This window comes from Panthera tigris, chromosome F3, assembly GCF_018350195.1.
Source record: "Panthera tigris isolate Pti1 chromosome F3, P.tigris_Pti1_mat1.1, whole genome shotgun sequence".
NCBI lineage: Eukaryota > Metazoa > Chordata > Mammalia > Carnivora > Felidae > Panthera > Panthera tigris.
In genome coordinates this window covers 6,795,332-6,812,810 of record NC_056678.1, presented here as the reverse complement: position 1 = coordinate 6,812,810, position 17,479 = coordinate 6,795,332, and the positions used below count along the sequence as shown (strand labels likewise).

Sequence of the window (17,479 nt, the reverse complement as noted above, 5' to 3'; positions counted from 1 at the left end):
ATCCACCTGAGTAAGCCTATAGCAGATGTCAGTTGCTGGTGAATTTCGTTTACGGAAACTGTAATTTTTGCAGTTGTTCTTCACGTATGATATTTAACACCTTTGCTCAGATTAAGTGGCATCTATTTTTATCAATTACAACAATTTAAACTCATGTCTCCACATACATCATCTAAAGCTATGCTTCCTTCTCATGGCATACTGGCTCCTCCAATCCCATTCACCACAAGGGAGCCGGCTGCTGTCTTACTGTCACTTCCACTCTGGCCATGGTCTCCACTCTGTCTAGTCCCGTGGAGCAGAGACAGGACATGTGTCTCTCAGAGTTTTCCCCAGGTGAGGCCAAACCTCCACTTAACACAGAGAGCTGAACCCTGACAAGGAAATCTTTGTGGCATATACTAGTCTCCTGACAGGATTGAAGAAAGTTCATGTTTTGCCTCTTCTTTAAGTTAGTGGGGCCATACTGGTGCCTCACAATTGTCTCGTCAAGAAATGCTTTCTCTCCTTTCCTTCTTTCTCCCTTTTTTGTTGACTTCTCCTTGGTGAGGTTATACCAAAGGGATATTTGTGGCTTACAGCTCTTTACACCAAAGAAAACCTCTGACATGTATTATTTCTGGGAGACATAAGACCTTGATCATTCCCTTTTACAAGGGGCTTTTGTAGTGAACTGATGTGACAAAAACAGTACAGAGCCAACAGGGTCTAAGTAGGGATGCAACCCAGTGAGAACATCATCAGTTTATAAAGTGGATGTTCAGTTGTCTTCGTGAAGTTGATAAACATTTAAGAGCAGTCACATGCTTCTCATAAGCGTTGAAAAAGATCCAGCACCTACCCCAGTGCTTTCTACATGGTGGAAACTTAAAATGTGGGAGGTATTTTTTTTTTAATTTTTTTAACGTTTATTTATTTTTGAGAGACAGAGACAGAGCGTGAGTGGGGGAGAAACAGAGAGAGAGAGAGAGAGAGACACAGAATCTGAGGCAGTCTCCAGGTTCCAGCTGTCAGCAAAGAGCCCAATGCAGGGCTCAAACCCATGAATTGTAAGATCATGACCTGAGCCAAAATCAGACGCTTAACTGACTAAGCCACCCAGGTGCGCTTGTTGTTGTCTTTTTTTTTTTTTTTTGGTAATGTTTATATTTGAGAGAGAGAGAGAGAGAGAGAGAGAGAGAGAGAGAAAGACAGAGACGGAGACAGAGGGAGACAGAGAGAGAGAGATGGAGCATGAGCAGGGGAGGGGCAGAGAGAGAGGGAGACACAGAGTTCGAAGCAGGCTCCAGGCTCTGAGCTGTCAGCACAGAGCCCGATGCGGGGCTCGAACCCACAAACTGTGAGATCATGACCTGAGCCAAAGTCAGACGCTTAACCGACGGAGCCACCCAGGTGCCCCAAGACATGGCAGTTTAAGCTTGAGGAGAAATGTTTAATATCGTGCAACTATTTTACAAGAAGTGCTTTTAGAAAATCACCACACCCTCTATTCCCATAACACAATGCCGAAATTTGGTACTTGTCTTCTTCCTTGTAAGTCATATGATACCATTCTATCTATACTTTAGAGATTAATAGAAGAGAATATTTAGCACAAAACAAACATTTCATAAATGTTGATTATATATGTTTCAGAGAAAAATAGGGAAAACTAAAATAAATGGAAACTAACTACACAAAATAACCAGATAAAGATTCTAAGCAGCAAATACTGTACTGCGTAAAAATTTCACAGTGAAATTTTAATGAGCATTTGAAAACAAAAAAAATCAAAATCAGTGCCTGTACTAACAATACCAGAAGTAGTAGAAACAAAAGAGACAAAAATTAAAAAGAAGGACTAGACACAGTAATTTCCTGTTCCTAGGCAAAAATTATAGTATTAAAAACAAGTAATAAGTAGATTACAATAAAAATAAAGTTATAAAATTAGTAGCACCCATTTTGTGGGCATTAAAATTGTTTCAAGTAACAGAGAAGTCTCAAATAAGAAAAATATTTATTACTTTGTTAAATATTAAAACTAAATTCCTTTCAATTCCTTTTAAAATAAGGATTTGTATAAACAAACTTGTAGAGCTCACTCTAAAATTAAAGACATAAAGACAAAGAAAAACATGATTTTTTTTGCTAGTTTTCTTAAAGAGTAACACAACGTTGTTTTCTTTATTTTTTCTCTTAATACCAAGCAAACAACGAGTAGCAAACTACCATCACTGTGACAAAAGAAAAATCAAGTGACCATGCTGAATAAAATTTCAAGATGCATTTTGGGAGTCAAACTTATCAATAAATTTTTGTGCTAAGAATTTCAATACTACATTCAATCAAATGTAGGGGGTAAAAATGAAAAGTATCATTGTATCATTGAATTTTATTCACTTAAAAATTTTTTTTGCTGTCAATTCGCTTTAGCCAAAATATATAAATACTATGCCATGAAAATAACCTACCTTTTTATCATACACATCTTGCCAGTTAACTCCAGAAAAGAAACTGTGCCTCATAATTTCTTTTGCATCATCTGGTCCTCCACCAAGGCTAAGAGACAGAAACAAAAGTGAGCGCGCATTACAACATTTACATAAGCCCAAGGCAAAACAAAAAAGTTTTTGTGAAATGTAATTTTCTGTGTGATAAATAGTCCTTGAGATAAATAGCCAAACCAATAAAGAGCTTTTGCCATGAGATCTAATTTCCCTAATGTGCTATTAATAAGAAGTAGCCTCGGGACAGTGTGGTAGCTGAAGAGAGCACAGGCTTTGGGGACAAACCTGAAACAGGCAACCAGCTCTGGCACTTATGACATGTGTGACAATGAACAAGCTGCTCAGTCCCAGTGTCCCCTCTGTAGAGTGGGCACAATGACACTAGCCTGGTGGATCACGGCAAGGGTTAGAAACCAGAGGCGAGCACCTCGCACAAGAAATGGTAGCAGTTACCGTCGTCAGTTCTATAAGCCAAATTTATTTTGGTAACACTCATGTCAAAATGCATCCTTGTTACCCTGAGTTCTGAAGTCACTACCTAATTAGTTAGAAAAAGCAATTTGTACAGTATTGCTAATAGACAGAAACTCACGGACTGTTTTCATGCCGCAAATGAACTGCTATAGAAACGAGGCTGTTAACCTATGAAATATCACTGCAAGGTAATTTACTATGCAAGCTGCAACATAAATCATGAATTTAAGGATGCTCCCCCCCATCTTTGCAGGTACTCTTATTTAACTGATAGGTGGCACAGTGTGAAATTCAGGTGTTTTCTGGCTTCCTCAGTTTCATATAGTGTGTACCAGTCATTAGGAGGAAAGAATGAGAAAAGCAAAAATAATACAGAGGGAAGCAAGGAGGGAGTGAAGGAGAGAAAGGGGAGGAAAAAAAAAAAAAAGAACAGGGAAAGAAAGAAAAGAAAGGAAAAGAAATCCATTTAAATCCGAACTGATATAGCAAAAGCTCTCTCTAGTCTTGTACATGGTTAGGAATGGTGGATGCTCCTGATGTTTACAGCAGTGCTATTGACAACAGTCAAGCTATGGAAAGAGCCCAAATGTCCATCAACTGATGAATGGATAAAGAAGGTGTGGTATGTATATCCAATGGAATATTACTTGGCGATCAAAAAGCATGAAATCTTGCCATTTGCAACAATGTGGATGGAGTTAGTTTAATGCTAAGCAAAGTAAAAGAAAGACAAAACACGTTATGATCTCACTCATACGTGGAATTTAAGAAACAAAACAGATGAACATATGGGAAGGGGGGAAAAAAGGAGAGATGGAAGCAAACCGTAGGAGACTAACTACAGAGAACAAACTGACGGTCGATGGAGGGAGGTGGGTGGGGGATGGGCGCTAAGGAGGGCACTGGTTGGGATGAGCACTGGGTGTTTTATGTAAGTGATGAATCACTAAATTCTACACCTGAAACCAATTTTACCATATATGTTAACTAGAATTTAAATAAAAACTTGAAAAATAAAAGGAATAGTATGGGCTGCTAAGTGCTTAACAGCCAGCTCTCTGGGGAAAATTATGCATGTATAATATTACATATGCATATTATACATACGTTTGTTATGGATTTTACAGATATAAAGGATGCAAGGCACAAAATTTCAAAGAGCAATAAAATACAGAATGTCCTTTATTGTAAATTAGCCAAGTGATGCTCAAAGAGAACATTTGTTAATTTTGCTGAACTCCACAGCCCCTCACTGACTCGGAGTGGCTCCAGCACGAATACCAGCTGATCTTTTCGTTTATGGCGAAGACGAATTTGAAAGTCATACAAAAAGGCACATGTCAAAACTTCACTTGCTTCTCAGTTATGTGAGTGACCTCCTTGATGGATGGTAAATCATCTGGGAACAGTGGGAGAGTAGCTCTTCAGTGTGTGTGTGTGTGTGTGTGTGTGTGTGCGCGCGCGCGCGCGCTAGTCACAATGTAGCAGATACAAACAGAACAGCTTTAAAATGTAAACCGTATTATTAACATCTTCTCTACTTAGTTATTTAAATCTAATCTAAAAACAATAAATCAAGCCTTGACGTACAAAGTTTGCCATTGTGGTCATGTGAATACTCCCCACATGGCCAATTTCAAGTCAGCAACCTGATGGCACTCAACACAGAAGTGGGAACAGGTACGCAGAAGCAAACCATTACATAGTATTTCTATGCAGACACAACAGACAAGAGTAACATCAGAATAGTAAAATGCAACAAAATTATCAAGGAGTGATGAATTTTGAGTGTTTATCACCTTTCTTTTCAATGTACTTGATTTACTTTTGTAAGTTTATGTAATTTGATTTTTAATAATGACTGTATTAAAACAACCAGCTCATGAAATTCCTGAAATTTAACAATTGGCTCTTAAGAGCTGGAACATGCCAACTCCCACACACCACTGGGTAGGAAGAAACATAAATAGGTCAGGATAAACAAACAATAATACAATCTATTATTAGGTATAAGGAACACACGACTGGGAAGAATCTGGGATTCCCTGACACACGGCCAGAATAGAAAATAGAACAATGAGCTGATATCTGAGTTATCTGTAGTAATGATCCACGGGTCTCCCATCCCCAGATCGTGCAGAATGAGCCACAGCGCTGACAGGGACTCTAGATGGGACCAGACAGTATTAGCGGGGATCGAATGCAGAACTTTCCGACTGGCGGTTCCGTATTTAGTCAACGCCAGCACTCCACTCCCTAACCTTCCTCTTTCTTCATTCTATTCCAAGTTGTGTGTGTCCCTCCCTGGTTAGGCTGCAAATTCTTTTGAGGGCAGAGACCAGCCCTGGATTATCCAAAAAGCACTTTAAGCTCCTACTCAGGGAGCCAGAAAAGCAGAGACACCAAAACACGTGTTTCTGAAGAGAACTTAACATGTCAAAGCATGAATCAAAGTAGTCTGCAGGAGAAAACTCAGAAGTTCACTGTCTTTTCTCACCCTTACGCTATTGTTTTTATTTCCGTATCGCTCTCATTTTGAATTCTACGGGAGATAGTGGATGAGGTGGGAGCTGGGAATAGAGAGCCGTAATCATTTGGTAAATAGGAGGTTTTAATCCAGCTTTAGTTTAGTTATTCATTTTCTGTCACCCCTCAGTTCTCTAGCAATAGCTTGGCTGTGGACATTGCCAGCATTTAATCTATATTTATCAAATACATAAAAAACTAAAGTATCAGCCATGAGTACTATGTGAAGTCTAAGAATATAATCTTAGACTGCCATTTTAGAAGCTGGGAGAGACTCTTTAACACAAGCTTCCTCCAAGTGTGAAACTGTCAAAAACTTCAATGTCAATGACTCCTTAATATACAATTTAAGACTTCAAAATAATATCAAAATATGATTTGCACTAAGATATTTATGTCTAAGAATAGTAAACTCCAATATCAGAATGCCAAACTAAATCCTCAGCGACTATGGATTTTTCATTATTAGGAACATCATGGAATTCATATTTTCCTGTGTTACTGAATGCAACACACGGTCACGCTTTTCCTATGAACTGCGTGCAGGAGGATAAAGGAGATACTGATAGAATGAGCATAAAGTAATGGAGCATTAGAAAGAAAGGCAAATGATGGTTGACCCTCTGGTAGAACTGACAGTAATTCAGTAAAGAGTCTCAAAAAATTCAGGCAGTATTTAAAATTGTTGAAGAGGAAGAATAACGAGGTCTAGGATAATGCTATTTTATGAGGCTTCCAAAGACTTTTCAGGGTCTTCTTAGTGGCTGTTTCTCTTCTTCCCACCTCTTAAATTGTGATGCTTCCCAGGATTCTGTCCTAGGCCGTCTTCCCTTTGTACTCAACCCTGCCCACGACTGTCCCGGCCCCAGCTGCCTCTGAGATATCCGTGGGTCCCCAAACCATATATTCAGCCACCACATTTCTGTTTAGCACTGGTACTATTTTCAGTTCCATCTGGGTTTTCTACGGACACCTGACTCGGCACAGCCGAAGCAGGTGTCAGTAAACCCTCCCCTCTCCTCCCACCCCTGCGCCCCCCCCCTCGTCCTCTGCCTGTGCTCCCTGTCTGTTGATAACACTCCATCCTCCAAACGAATCACTCAAGCTGGAAAGCACGGAGGCAGGAGACTCCTTCCATGTCCCCACCACGTCTCCTTCATTATTCACAAAGTCCTACTCACTGCTTCTGGAGGACCCCCATCTCTCATCTGGACAATCCCGTATGTGTTCTCAACTGCTCTGCCTACCTGCCCCTGGCCCTTCACCTTTCCTAGCACAAAACTCATTATACCATCTCTTACTTTTAATAACTCACTGGTTTTTTCATCCCCTTCTGAATAAAGGTTAAATATTTTCTCAGAAGCAGAAGGTCTTTGAAATTTACCATTTCAGCTTCATCTCCCAACATTACCCAACTCATATTCTACCTTGTAGTTGCTGAACTTCTCAAATGCCATGTTCATTTGCAACTCTGGATTTTTCTTTTTATTATTATTATTTTTCAAATATTATTTATTTTTGAGAGAGGGACAGAGAGAGTGAGAGAGCGAGAGAGAGACAGAGAGAGAGAGGAGGAGGGGCAGAGAGATGGGGAGAGAGAGAATCCCAAGCAGGCTCCGCACTGTCAGTGCAGAGCCAAATGTGGGGCTCGAACTCCCAAACCACAAGATCATGACCTGAGTGGTAATCGGGGGTCGGAGGCTTGACTGACTGAGCCACCCAGATACCCCTGGATTTCTTTTCATGTAAATTTCTCTGCATGAGCACCCCTACGCCTCCCCAACTCTTCCAGCCCCCTGGTCAGAGCTAATAAATTTCAACAGGCATTTGTATGTAGGTCTGAGTATCTGTGAGTACCTGTTTTCTGTCTTGCATTATTCTATGACTATCTAGAACAGAGATGATTTGTCTTGCTCATCGTTCCGTTCCCAATATTGCGGAGAATGACTCCCCTATCTTAAATGAGAACATCAAAGACCTGAGAAAGAACACCCCAGCTTCTCTTTAGATGATACCAACCTCTGGGTGGGCAAACCTTTAGGAGTTGTCCTACTCACCAGGCCACTAACATTCTAGAATGTACCTCACATTTATTCAACAATTATCAAGTATCTAGTTTGTGTTATCTCCCTCCTCCCCCGGGGGTGGGGGTGGGGATAAGAAAATGAATGACACGCAGACATGAGAACCACAGACACAAGTGTGCTCTACCAGCTGCTTAGAGGGGCCATCAAGGAAAGGGCTAAGTTCCCTGGAGTCGTCAGGAAAGGATGCAGTAAAAAATTCGCTGCTCTTGAAATCCAAGCCAAATATTAGATCCCTAAATCAAGTAGACAAAACGGAAATCTTAGCTCTGTTTAAAGATTACCTATCACCAAGTGCTGTGTGTTACATTAATTGTGAAATAATCACACTAAATGGAACACATTTCAAAACCTGAACCAACTGAGAAACTGATGCATTGCAAATAAGCTACGAGAGAAACAGCAAATAGGCACCAATAAAGGTGATTTCTGCTCTTCTTCTATAGGAATTTTCTGTAGGATAAACTGCTTCACCTTCTAGGGGCCTCGGCTTCGTCCTCAATCAAATGTAAATGAGAATAATATCCACCTATCAACTCTACAAGGCTACTGAAACAGCAAAGGGAACAACAGATACACAAATACCCTGAAAAAGAAACCAAAATCACTTTGCAAATATAAGGTAAGATGTCCATGACCAGGATTATAAAACACATGTCAGAAAGGTTCCTCACGAGCAAAAGCTATCTCTTTTATTCAGTCTGCTTATTTCTGAAGGTAAAATCATGCTCCTCACAAATTTAAAATCTAGAAGTGTGTAATGGAAACCATCTCTAAAGCAAACAAAAATCGCATTTTAGGATTCATTCCTTCCTTCATTAATTCAGTCTGTCAACTAATACACAACGAACACCAACCAAAAACAGAACTTTGTAAAAAATCATTATGTGAGGGAAGATTTAGCAATCTAAGAAATAATCCTCAAGAGCTTAACACCTAAGTGATTTTTAGAGCAACGCTGATATGCGTATGTACCTAGAGGAAAGGACGGCTGTATACATGAATACACAAACACAGATTAAGGGACATTTTTATATTAACAGTCATTTCATATATGACTTATAAACTGTATGTGTAAATGAACACAGAAACACGAACAAAGAATGCTACAGTTCGCTAAGCAAAGGGCTGTAGGATTCTTCAGGTCACAGTTGTAGCTACAAAAGAAGTACAAAGTGTGTAAACATATTTTGCTTTTAGTTCTTTCCAGCCACACATGGAAAGGAATATCTACAATGGACAAAAAAAGTAGCTGGATATGTTAACACAGGTTGGGATGGAAGGAGAATACAGAGCCGGTTCTATCCTTTTTATTATGTAAATTAGCATAAATATAAAGGCCCAGAGACTGAAAGGAAAAAAAGGGGATACTTCTGTCCCCACAATAGCAAGTACCAGGGCAATTAAGAAATTGTTCACTCACGGTACGGATAATAAAACCCTCAAAACCCTTATTTGGTAAAATCTACATAAAATTTCCCAAGTTAGGAAAGAGTTGCAGAAATTTTTTAAATGTTCTGTATTACGCAGTTAAAAATAAGTCAGTATTTCAGTGGGAAGATGTCTACACCAAATACATTGCTCCTTGGAGTGAGTTACATTTGAATTAATTTCCATATCACAATTTCTAACCACATTCGTCAGTAACTCAGTGAGCGTTATTTGTGGCTTACCGTTTATTTGGATCCTTTATCAAGAGCCCTGAAAGCAATGATTTTGCATCTGAAGAGAGTGTCCGAGGAAATTTAATGTCTTCCATTAGTATTAGTTCAAAAAGTTTCTCATGATCCTGGTTGTAGAAAGGTAACCTCCCACACATCATTTCATACATGACGACCCCTAGTCCCCACCAATCCACGGCTCGGCCATAGTCATTGTCTTCTAATACCTAAGAGCGAAACCAGCGAAAAGATTCATTACTCCACATTAACTTTTACAGCAGTATTTATAAAATGTAAGACTTTTACATCAACAAAGTGAATCCTAACCTTCAAAGCCTAGGTAGGCTCTTCTAACACTTTGACATTTAAACTATAAGGTCTCCTACAAAAGGTATAAATCACACCAGATAGGTGAAATGTTCCATATATGTCCAGAAGTGGCCAGCGTACAAGGAAGGGAACAGGCCACACAGCAGATTCCAAGTGAATGACTGAGTACGCTACAGATCAAACAAAAATTTTTGCATATCTGCATGTTTTCTCTTAGGCCTACTTAACTTTTCATTCTGGTTCCATTAATGTGGACTTTAACTTGCAGTCACACCGTGCTGATTGCCGGGTATATAATGAGCCTTACACCCTCTTGCATGGAGAAGAGCGAAGTCATACAAACCAGACGGTGAAAGACAGGAGTTATGCGATGGAACACAGATGAGGTCAGGGCACGGCCACCACAAAAATAAAACTGAAAACTTCTGGAGGCCTCTAGTGTTTCAAGTCTTTAAGGAAACAGTCATCAAAGTGAATATAAAGATGTACTGTGTGAGTTGTATCCAGAGCGTTAGTAAGCCCACAAGCAAATTTCAGTTAAACACAAACAAAACTCACAGACTCTGGTATATGCCCTTAAATTTATTTCCCAACATACATTACATGCAACATAAATTGGGAAAGATATGATGTGACACTATCAGGCTATGTTAGAGCAACCTATTCAAACTGGGGCAGAATGGCTTGCCATTTGTCTTAGGAAAATTTTGATTTTTACCTTTTTATGAGGTATGTTCCTCATTCAATGGAGTTTTCTTCATCTGTTTGGATCTTCCAATATTTTACTTTAAGCTACTATATCTGAATAATCTTAAAGCTTACTTTATCTGATTCTCTTAGCTCTGGGATAAATAGCTCTGGGATAAAAAGATCAAGAAAACCAGACCCACGAAATTTACCGATTAAAAAAATCTTGTAACTGATGACATAAGAAAGAATTTGATGCAGAACAAAGTAGTGCTCGTGTTGCAAACTGTCTTAGTTTGAGTAAATAACTTGTTGAGGATTACTCCCATGGGACTTTTATTTAAAATTTACCAATTATGTCATAGGACTGAACATGACATTTTAGATGGTTACATTATGATTACCTATAAATACTATGAAAGGCACTTGGGTAGACAAGGTATTTATATGCGTGGAGAATATAATTTTGAGAAAAAGCTATGTTACTTAAAGATTAATTCAGCAGTGGTTGTCACATGTGATGAAAAGATTTTTAATTCAATTGTATCATTGTTCCAAGATGAACAGGAACTACATTAGCAAGATATCAACACAAGTCCACTTCCTACGTTTTTTCGAAAATCTTTTATAGAATAACAAACTAAGCAGAATATTTCGGGGAAGAACAACAAATTCTAGTTTTCATCATTAGCTAAAAATACTTCAAATTTCTACTTGTTTGAAATGAGTAATGTAAAAATACAGAGAAAACAACAAATAACCTAAAGCAGCAGAAAGAATTCAGCCTGTGTACTTTCTTGAGAGGAAATGTTGTATGTGTAATTTTTAAATACCAGTGACTTTTGATTATTCAAGAATCTCTCTCATGTCCAATTAGTAGAATGCACTGTTTGTGGGCCTTAATCTAACGGACCCAGGATTTTACCTAATAACAAACAATTTTAAAATCTAAGTAACCTTTTGCTGAATTCCTACAACACCAACAAAACAGTGGCGCACGCGAAAAAGAGCCAAATGTGGTTTTTAACCTCTTTTTTCATAAAACCATAAAAAGCATAAAAGCTGGATTAACTGCTTCCCGAACCCACATTTCACCAGCCGGGTTCTCATCCCCAGCTGGCAAAACTGGCAATCCTTTATTTTTGTTTAAATACCTGGTTTGCGGCCAGAAGGGAAAGTGAGTACATAAAAAAAGGGTTTTATTTTTGAAGAGAAATAAGCAACTGAAAAATAAAACTGCATTGTAAAAAAATCTGTTTGATAAAAGAAAATATATTTTATTTAGCTTTGTAAAATGAATGCTGATTCTCAAAATAAGTGGTTTTGCTTCTGAACCTAGGCATTTTAATGAATATATAAATACATAACACTATAATTAGAACTGTTTGCTACGTTACTGTAAACCGCACAAATCCGATGTAATGTATTATCTTATCGACATTTAAAGTCCAGCAACGTTCAGGAGAAAACACCCTAAAGACTCTGCCAGCCCTCTTTATCTAAGAGTCTTTGTTATCAATTAAAAAGAAAGACTTCTGTTCAACTCCCACCTCCAAACAGCTGGAAGATGAAAAACACAAGAAATAAAAACGAAAGTGATCCTAACATTCTACATGTGGATACAGAATCTAAAACACGTCACCACTGTCCACAAACAGCCTTTCTCTCTCCTTAAATCTAAACTGTCTCACAATACAGTACTCTGAAATGCTCTAGAAATTCCAGCGTGAAGTTAAAATCCACAGCCTCTTTTATGTTATTGTTTAAAGATAATTTTTCTCCCTTACTCAAAGCACGTATTTCCCCACAATTTATAGTAACATATAAAATGTATAGTCTTTAACCTACTGGGATTTGCAATTCCTTCTGGCTACCTCTGATGATTTTTTTTTTCCCTAAAAGGCTAATTTACTTCATGGTTATCATGAGGGCTGATCCAAAGAGTAGTGTAATTGGTCCTGCAGTGGTACAACAATGCAAAGTGCATTTCAAGTCCATGACCCTGTGACTTACCATGTAATTTGGATATAAATGCAGATCAAAACCTGCTCCGAGAGCAGCAATCCACTGAAAGACTTATTTTAAAGAATTAATCTGAAGAAAGTGTCTCTTTTCCACAAAATCAATGTTACTCTCATTTTAAACTAAGCTCAAGGTTTGAACACAAATGCACACATTTGGGATTTCCTTCTACCCCTATTGTCCTGTCACCGTGGATGTAGCTTTACTTTGTAACCACATTTAATGCCAAAGACAGACACAAAGGACAACAGGTTATTCAGGACACTAAAAGTAACATAAATATTAAACAATGATAAGAGGTCACATCAAATCAACACCCAAACAGAACACAAACTCTAGGAAACAAGACTTTGTTTCAATTTTCCCCCAGGAACTGGAGATCGCTTCATTTTCTGCTGGAATAAAAACTGGATTCAAGGAAGTTAGAGCAGGTATCAATTGCTGTTAAATATTCTAATAACATCTGATTAATATTTGGTAATATTTGTTGTAGACACTTCCATGTATAAAACAGCCAACTGAGTTAAATAAAAATCACCACGAGTAGCTCTTGAATGGTTACTAATTTCAAGAATGATATTAAATAATAAACTATGATTTTAAAATGGTACCATTGATTAAAGTTCCCAGTGTAAATATCTGTTTGGCTAAGGGGCACTTTCAAAAAACATATTCATTCCAATGTTCTTTTACCAACTGGGATTTACTGGAAGTTTGAAGAAGCAGCTCTTTCAGCTTGTCCGCCAGGCCACACAATGCAGCCACGGCAAGCAGTTGTAAGGAGGGGACGTGTGCCCCGGAGTGGCTTACTGCTCAATCAATAATCCAGACAGAACAGATGGGGGAAAAAATTAAACATCCAAACAAACTGTCTGCACACCTATGTTGTGAAAGTAAACTGCGAACTTGGATGAACCAATTTACCACTAATTCAAAAAGGAATTTTTTTTTCTGGTAACCTTGTATTTCAGGTAACGGATATGTGTGTGTTCTGTATCAACACGCGTTTATATACTTTACGATTTATGGAAATCCTTCGCATATTCTTAACATCAGAGGAATTTGCCTTTAAAAAAAAAGACCTGTTCAGTCTTCCAATCCAGACTCTAAAATGTATTGCAGCCTTAGGAGAAGTGTATGTTTCAGGAGACTTATGAATTCCATGGTTATACCCAGTTCTCAACTGCTCTGTTAATTCATAAGAGGCTGAAACTGTAAACACCATTTGCTCAGAATTAGAAGGCTGTAGGTTTTAGGGCTATTTCCTGGCATGTATACGTAAGTCCTTGCATACAGCTAACGGTGTCCTCTCAAAAGCAATCTCTGGATAGAGCAGGCGACATTCTTGAACCAGAGAAAAGTGAAATGGATACAATACTGGTGGCTGAATCATACTTAAACACACATCTTCCCAGAGAGTTCTACCCTGCCCCTTTATCCCGGAGCAAGAGTCATAACGGGATCCCAAGAAATTGGGTCTTTGTCACCAAAGTCAATACAGCCACTGTAAAATATACAGGCCATCACTAGCGGCACCCAGGGAGGGTGAGTTTTGTGTACGTCCTCATGCGTCAGAGAATTTAAAATTAAACTTTGTGCTTAACCTAGAATCATTCCAAAAGCAAATATTCTTACTGTTAAAGTCAAAAGACCATACACCATTGCGAAGAACGTTAGGTGACAGGTAGCTGCCACAAAAGTGACAGACCCCTGGGAAGTAGAAGCCTCAATTTAACACATACTGAGACATTAAATGTTGAACTAAAAATACTACTTTAGCTCATATGTAAGTAACATCCAACCTGGGGGTGAGGAGGAATGGGATGATTTTTAATATTACCCAGAAACAGTACAAGTAGTAAGCCAGCTCAGGACAGTTAGAAGTCCTTAAATACGCTTCTACATAAGCAGACAGCTTCTATCTGAACTAATATCTCTGTCACTTACTTTTCCCCTGAGTATGGATGGATCCTTTTCAGAAACATTCAGGAGGATAAGGGTTTTTCAAAAATACCTTAAGAGGAGGAGTGCAGCATGAATTATTAACAAATAAAATATTAGGGATGTACACGGTTTTAGAAAGGCTACTAAAACTTTGTATTTCTACAAAATGCTCAGCCATTTTAAGACTTGGTTTCACAATCTGTTTGAAACAGTAGAATTTTGTCCAAGGGCTAAGCAAAATGTAACTGTGCTACTGTTTTTACCTACAGATTAAATGTGCAAACATATGTAGCCCTGGGCTCATTCATTTTTCTCAAGATCTGAAGACACTATTGACAGAGCCCATGAAATGACATCTTTTACATCTATTCTTTGTTGTATTTAAAATAAAGAAATAAAATTCCACATAATGCATTTAAATCCAGTTAGGTTCTAACCGCCCCCCACTACCCATATACCACTTCAAGCCAGCAACATCCTTTATCCTAATTTATATAATGCTCTTAGCTCATGCTGAAGAAGCAAATGTATTTCTCTGGCTTTAAATTTATATAAAATTTAACTTCCATTTGTGCTATTACCTCTATGGCATCACAATAACTTCAAGCAAATCTTTCTTTATCCAAATAGCAAAATATTCTTGTCTATTTCAAATTATACATTATATAAAAGATAGTAAAGACAGCAGGCTTCAAAATAAAAGCAAATAAAATGACAGCAAGTGGATGTTTTCGAAAACATGAGGTTCTGAAAACTAAGAAAACATCAAACAATGCATCTTTAGCCACTGGAAAAAATATTTTACATTCACATGAAATAAAATTATATATGTATTTTTTTCTGAATAGCAACCACAACTAGATACTAGATACTAGATATTTTCCACCAGCCAAGTCATTTTTTTGCAATCTTTTTGTTAGTTCTAACTTGATTATCAAATAATTTTTATTTTTACACTATTACAGAAGTGCATTTCTCTAGGTTTCCAAAACCACCTTATTCAACCTTCCCCATCTGTCACCATCTGCTTCTTTTTAGCATGTACTTTTTGTGTGATCACATAAGCATGTGAAAAATAACTAACATTCAGATGATTATCTGCTGGTACATTTGAGGACTGGGCATAATAAAAGTGAACTGCCAAAACGTACTTAACACTTTTAATTTTGTTGGGTCTTGCATGTAAGCTACATTTGATTTTCAAACTGTTTTACAGTTGGAAAGTTGATCAGGTACTGCTAACTCAAGAGCAAAGCTGAGACTAAATAATTAGCACTGCATAAAGTGGCTTGGATTCAATGAGAGCCAAATCAAATAATAACATTTAACAGTAAGGTCTTATATGTGATTTCCAATTTCTTTTATAATTTCTAGATTGAAAATGCAGTGTGGATTACAAAAACAAAATCCCCCCAAAATATCTTCTTGTCCATAACGTATGGCAGATAAATTTTCTTTCTTCTAATATAAGAAAGAGCAAACATTCATTTAAAACCAATACATACTAGTGCATTTTTAAAGATGTAGGACACTAAATGCATATGTTATATCCTGCTAGGACTGTATTTCTCCAGCCTCTTTAAAAAAAAAGAAAAAACCACATGATTTTATTCTTTATCAATAAATATCTCTAATTCTTCACCAAAAGAGGTAAGAGAATGGTTGTAAATATTCTCTTTTTTAAAAAAGGGCATTTTTTATACCGTAAGAGTCCTCTTTTGTGGGGTTTTTTAAGAAGAAACTTAAGTTTAGTTAAAATTTAAGTTTATTTTTAAAATCAGCTAGGAGCCTGATTTATCCGACAGAAACAATAGGGTTTTGACCTGATCTCTAAGTCTTTTTTGAAGTATCTTTTGATAGCCTTCATGTATCTTTAAGTAGCAAAGCACTTCTGCCCAATTGAGACAATTAACTGGCAGAGGGTGACCACTGCTCGCTGACACACAGATTGTGCAGAGATCTCTCCATAACGTGGAAGCAAGTCTTGTGGAGGAAGAGACAGTGCTGACACTGAGCCATTCACAAGAGAAGCAGGAAATCAGGAATGTATTCCAGGTCTGATCACTCACATACTATGAAGAAAAGTCCAGCACTGACGATGGAATGTGCCAGAAATGTCAAGGTTCAAGAAAAGTGAGGGACACCATCCAAAGTAAAGGGGAGAAGCTAGTGTCGCTCTTGCCCACTAACTCTGACCACGTGTATCTGATCACGTTATTGCCTTGCTCTCAATTCAGAAGTGACTCTCCAAGAGATCAGACCTAAACTCCTTTGCATTCCAATCCCTGTGTCCGTGCCCAGCCTCCTCTCCCGTCTCCCACTGACCGCCCCCGGACCCTCCCAGCAGGCTTACGCACCCTGCCTTCTTCCACCATGCCAGGCAGATCCCCAGTAAAGTAATTATTTTCTTGCACAGTCAGGATTGTTTTCCGTCTCTTATCACCCCGGTAAATAGCAAGCTACTTGAGGACAAAAACCATTTCTTACTCTCTTTCTATTCCCAGTCCCCAACATAATGCGTGACACCTAATAAATACTCAGTAAGTACCTCTTTAACGAACGAGAGAATTCTACAGTGAAATGGTCCATATCGGAGAGAAGAAATAAGGACTTCAATTCTTGTTCTTAAAAGTAAAACACATTCAAAGTTACCCCTATTTAACAAAAATGTAATGATTGACAGAAATACTTAAAAAATGTAAGAATTTAAATTGCATGAGAAGTTAGAACTGTCATCCCCAAATGGCAACTACCATGATCAAAAATCAGGGGCTGAGACTGTAATTAGAAATCAGCCATGGGGACGACTGGGTGGCTCAGTCGGTTAAGCATCCAACTTCAGCTCAGGTCATGATCTCACAGTTCCTGAGTGTGAGCCCCACATAGGAGCCTGGAGCCTGCTTCAGATTCTGTGTCTCCCTCTCTCCCTGCCCCTCCCCCACTCACGCTCTGTCTCTGTTTCTCATTAAACAAAAAGATAGGAATCAGCCACGGGTATAGAAATTGCTGTTAAAGACCAGGCTTCTGTAATATCCACCCCCCGCCCAAAAAAAAAAAAAAAAAAAAAAAAACCAAAAATAGGTACACAGAAATGTTTTCTTACTTTTTTTTTTTTTTTTAAAGAAATGGATAATTTCTTGGGTATTGTAAAGTTGCTATTTAGAAACAACTGGATCCTTCTTGCATGAAACCCTTGGTTTTGTTCTTCAGTTGATGATATAAGTATGTAAAACAGTATCTTTGTTTCTTGACAGATCATCTG

The 17,479-nt window shown here is 38.1% G+C and overlaps 1 protein-coding gene across 7 annotated transcripts in view; it reads right to left on the bottom strand.

The window, feature by feature from the left end:
- Positions 1-17,479, bottom strand: part of AKT3 (AKT serine/threonine kinase 3) — a 304,267-nt gene that overhangs the window by 35,778 nt on the left and 251,010 nt on the right. For all 7 annotated transcript variants that reach the window (XM_042976947.1, XM_007076970.3, XM_042976948.1 and 4 more), the window contains 2 exons: positions 9,247-9,461; positions 2,454-2,541 (listed from right to left, as the gene is read on the bottom strand). In XM_042976947.1, coding sequence (XP_042832881.1) covers positions 2,454-2,541; positions 9,247-9,461 — 303 coding nt within the window. The remainder of the gene's footprint in view (positions 1-2,453; positions 2,542-9,246; positions 9,462-17,479) is intronic.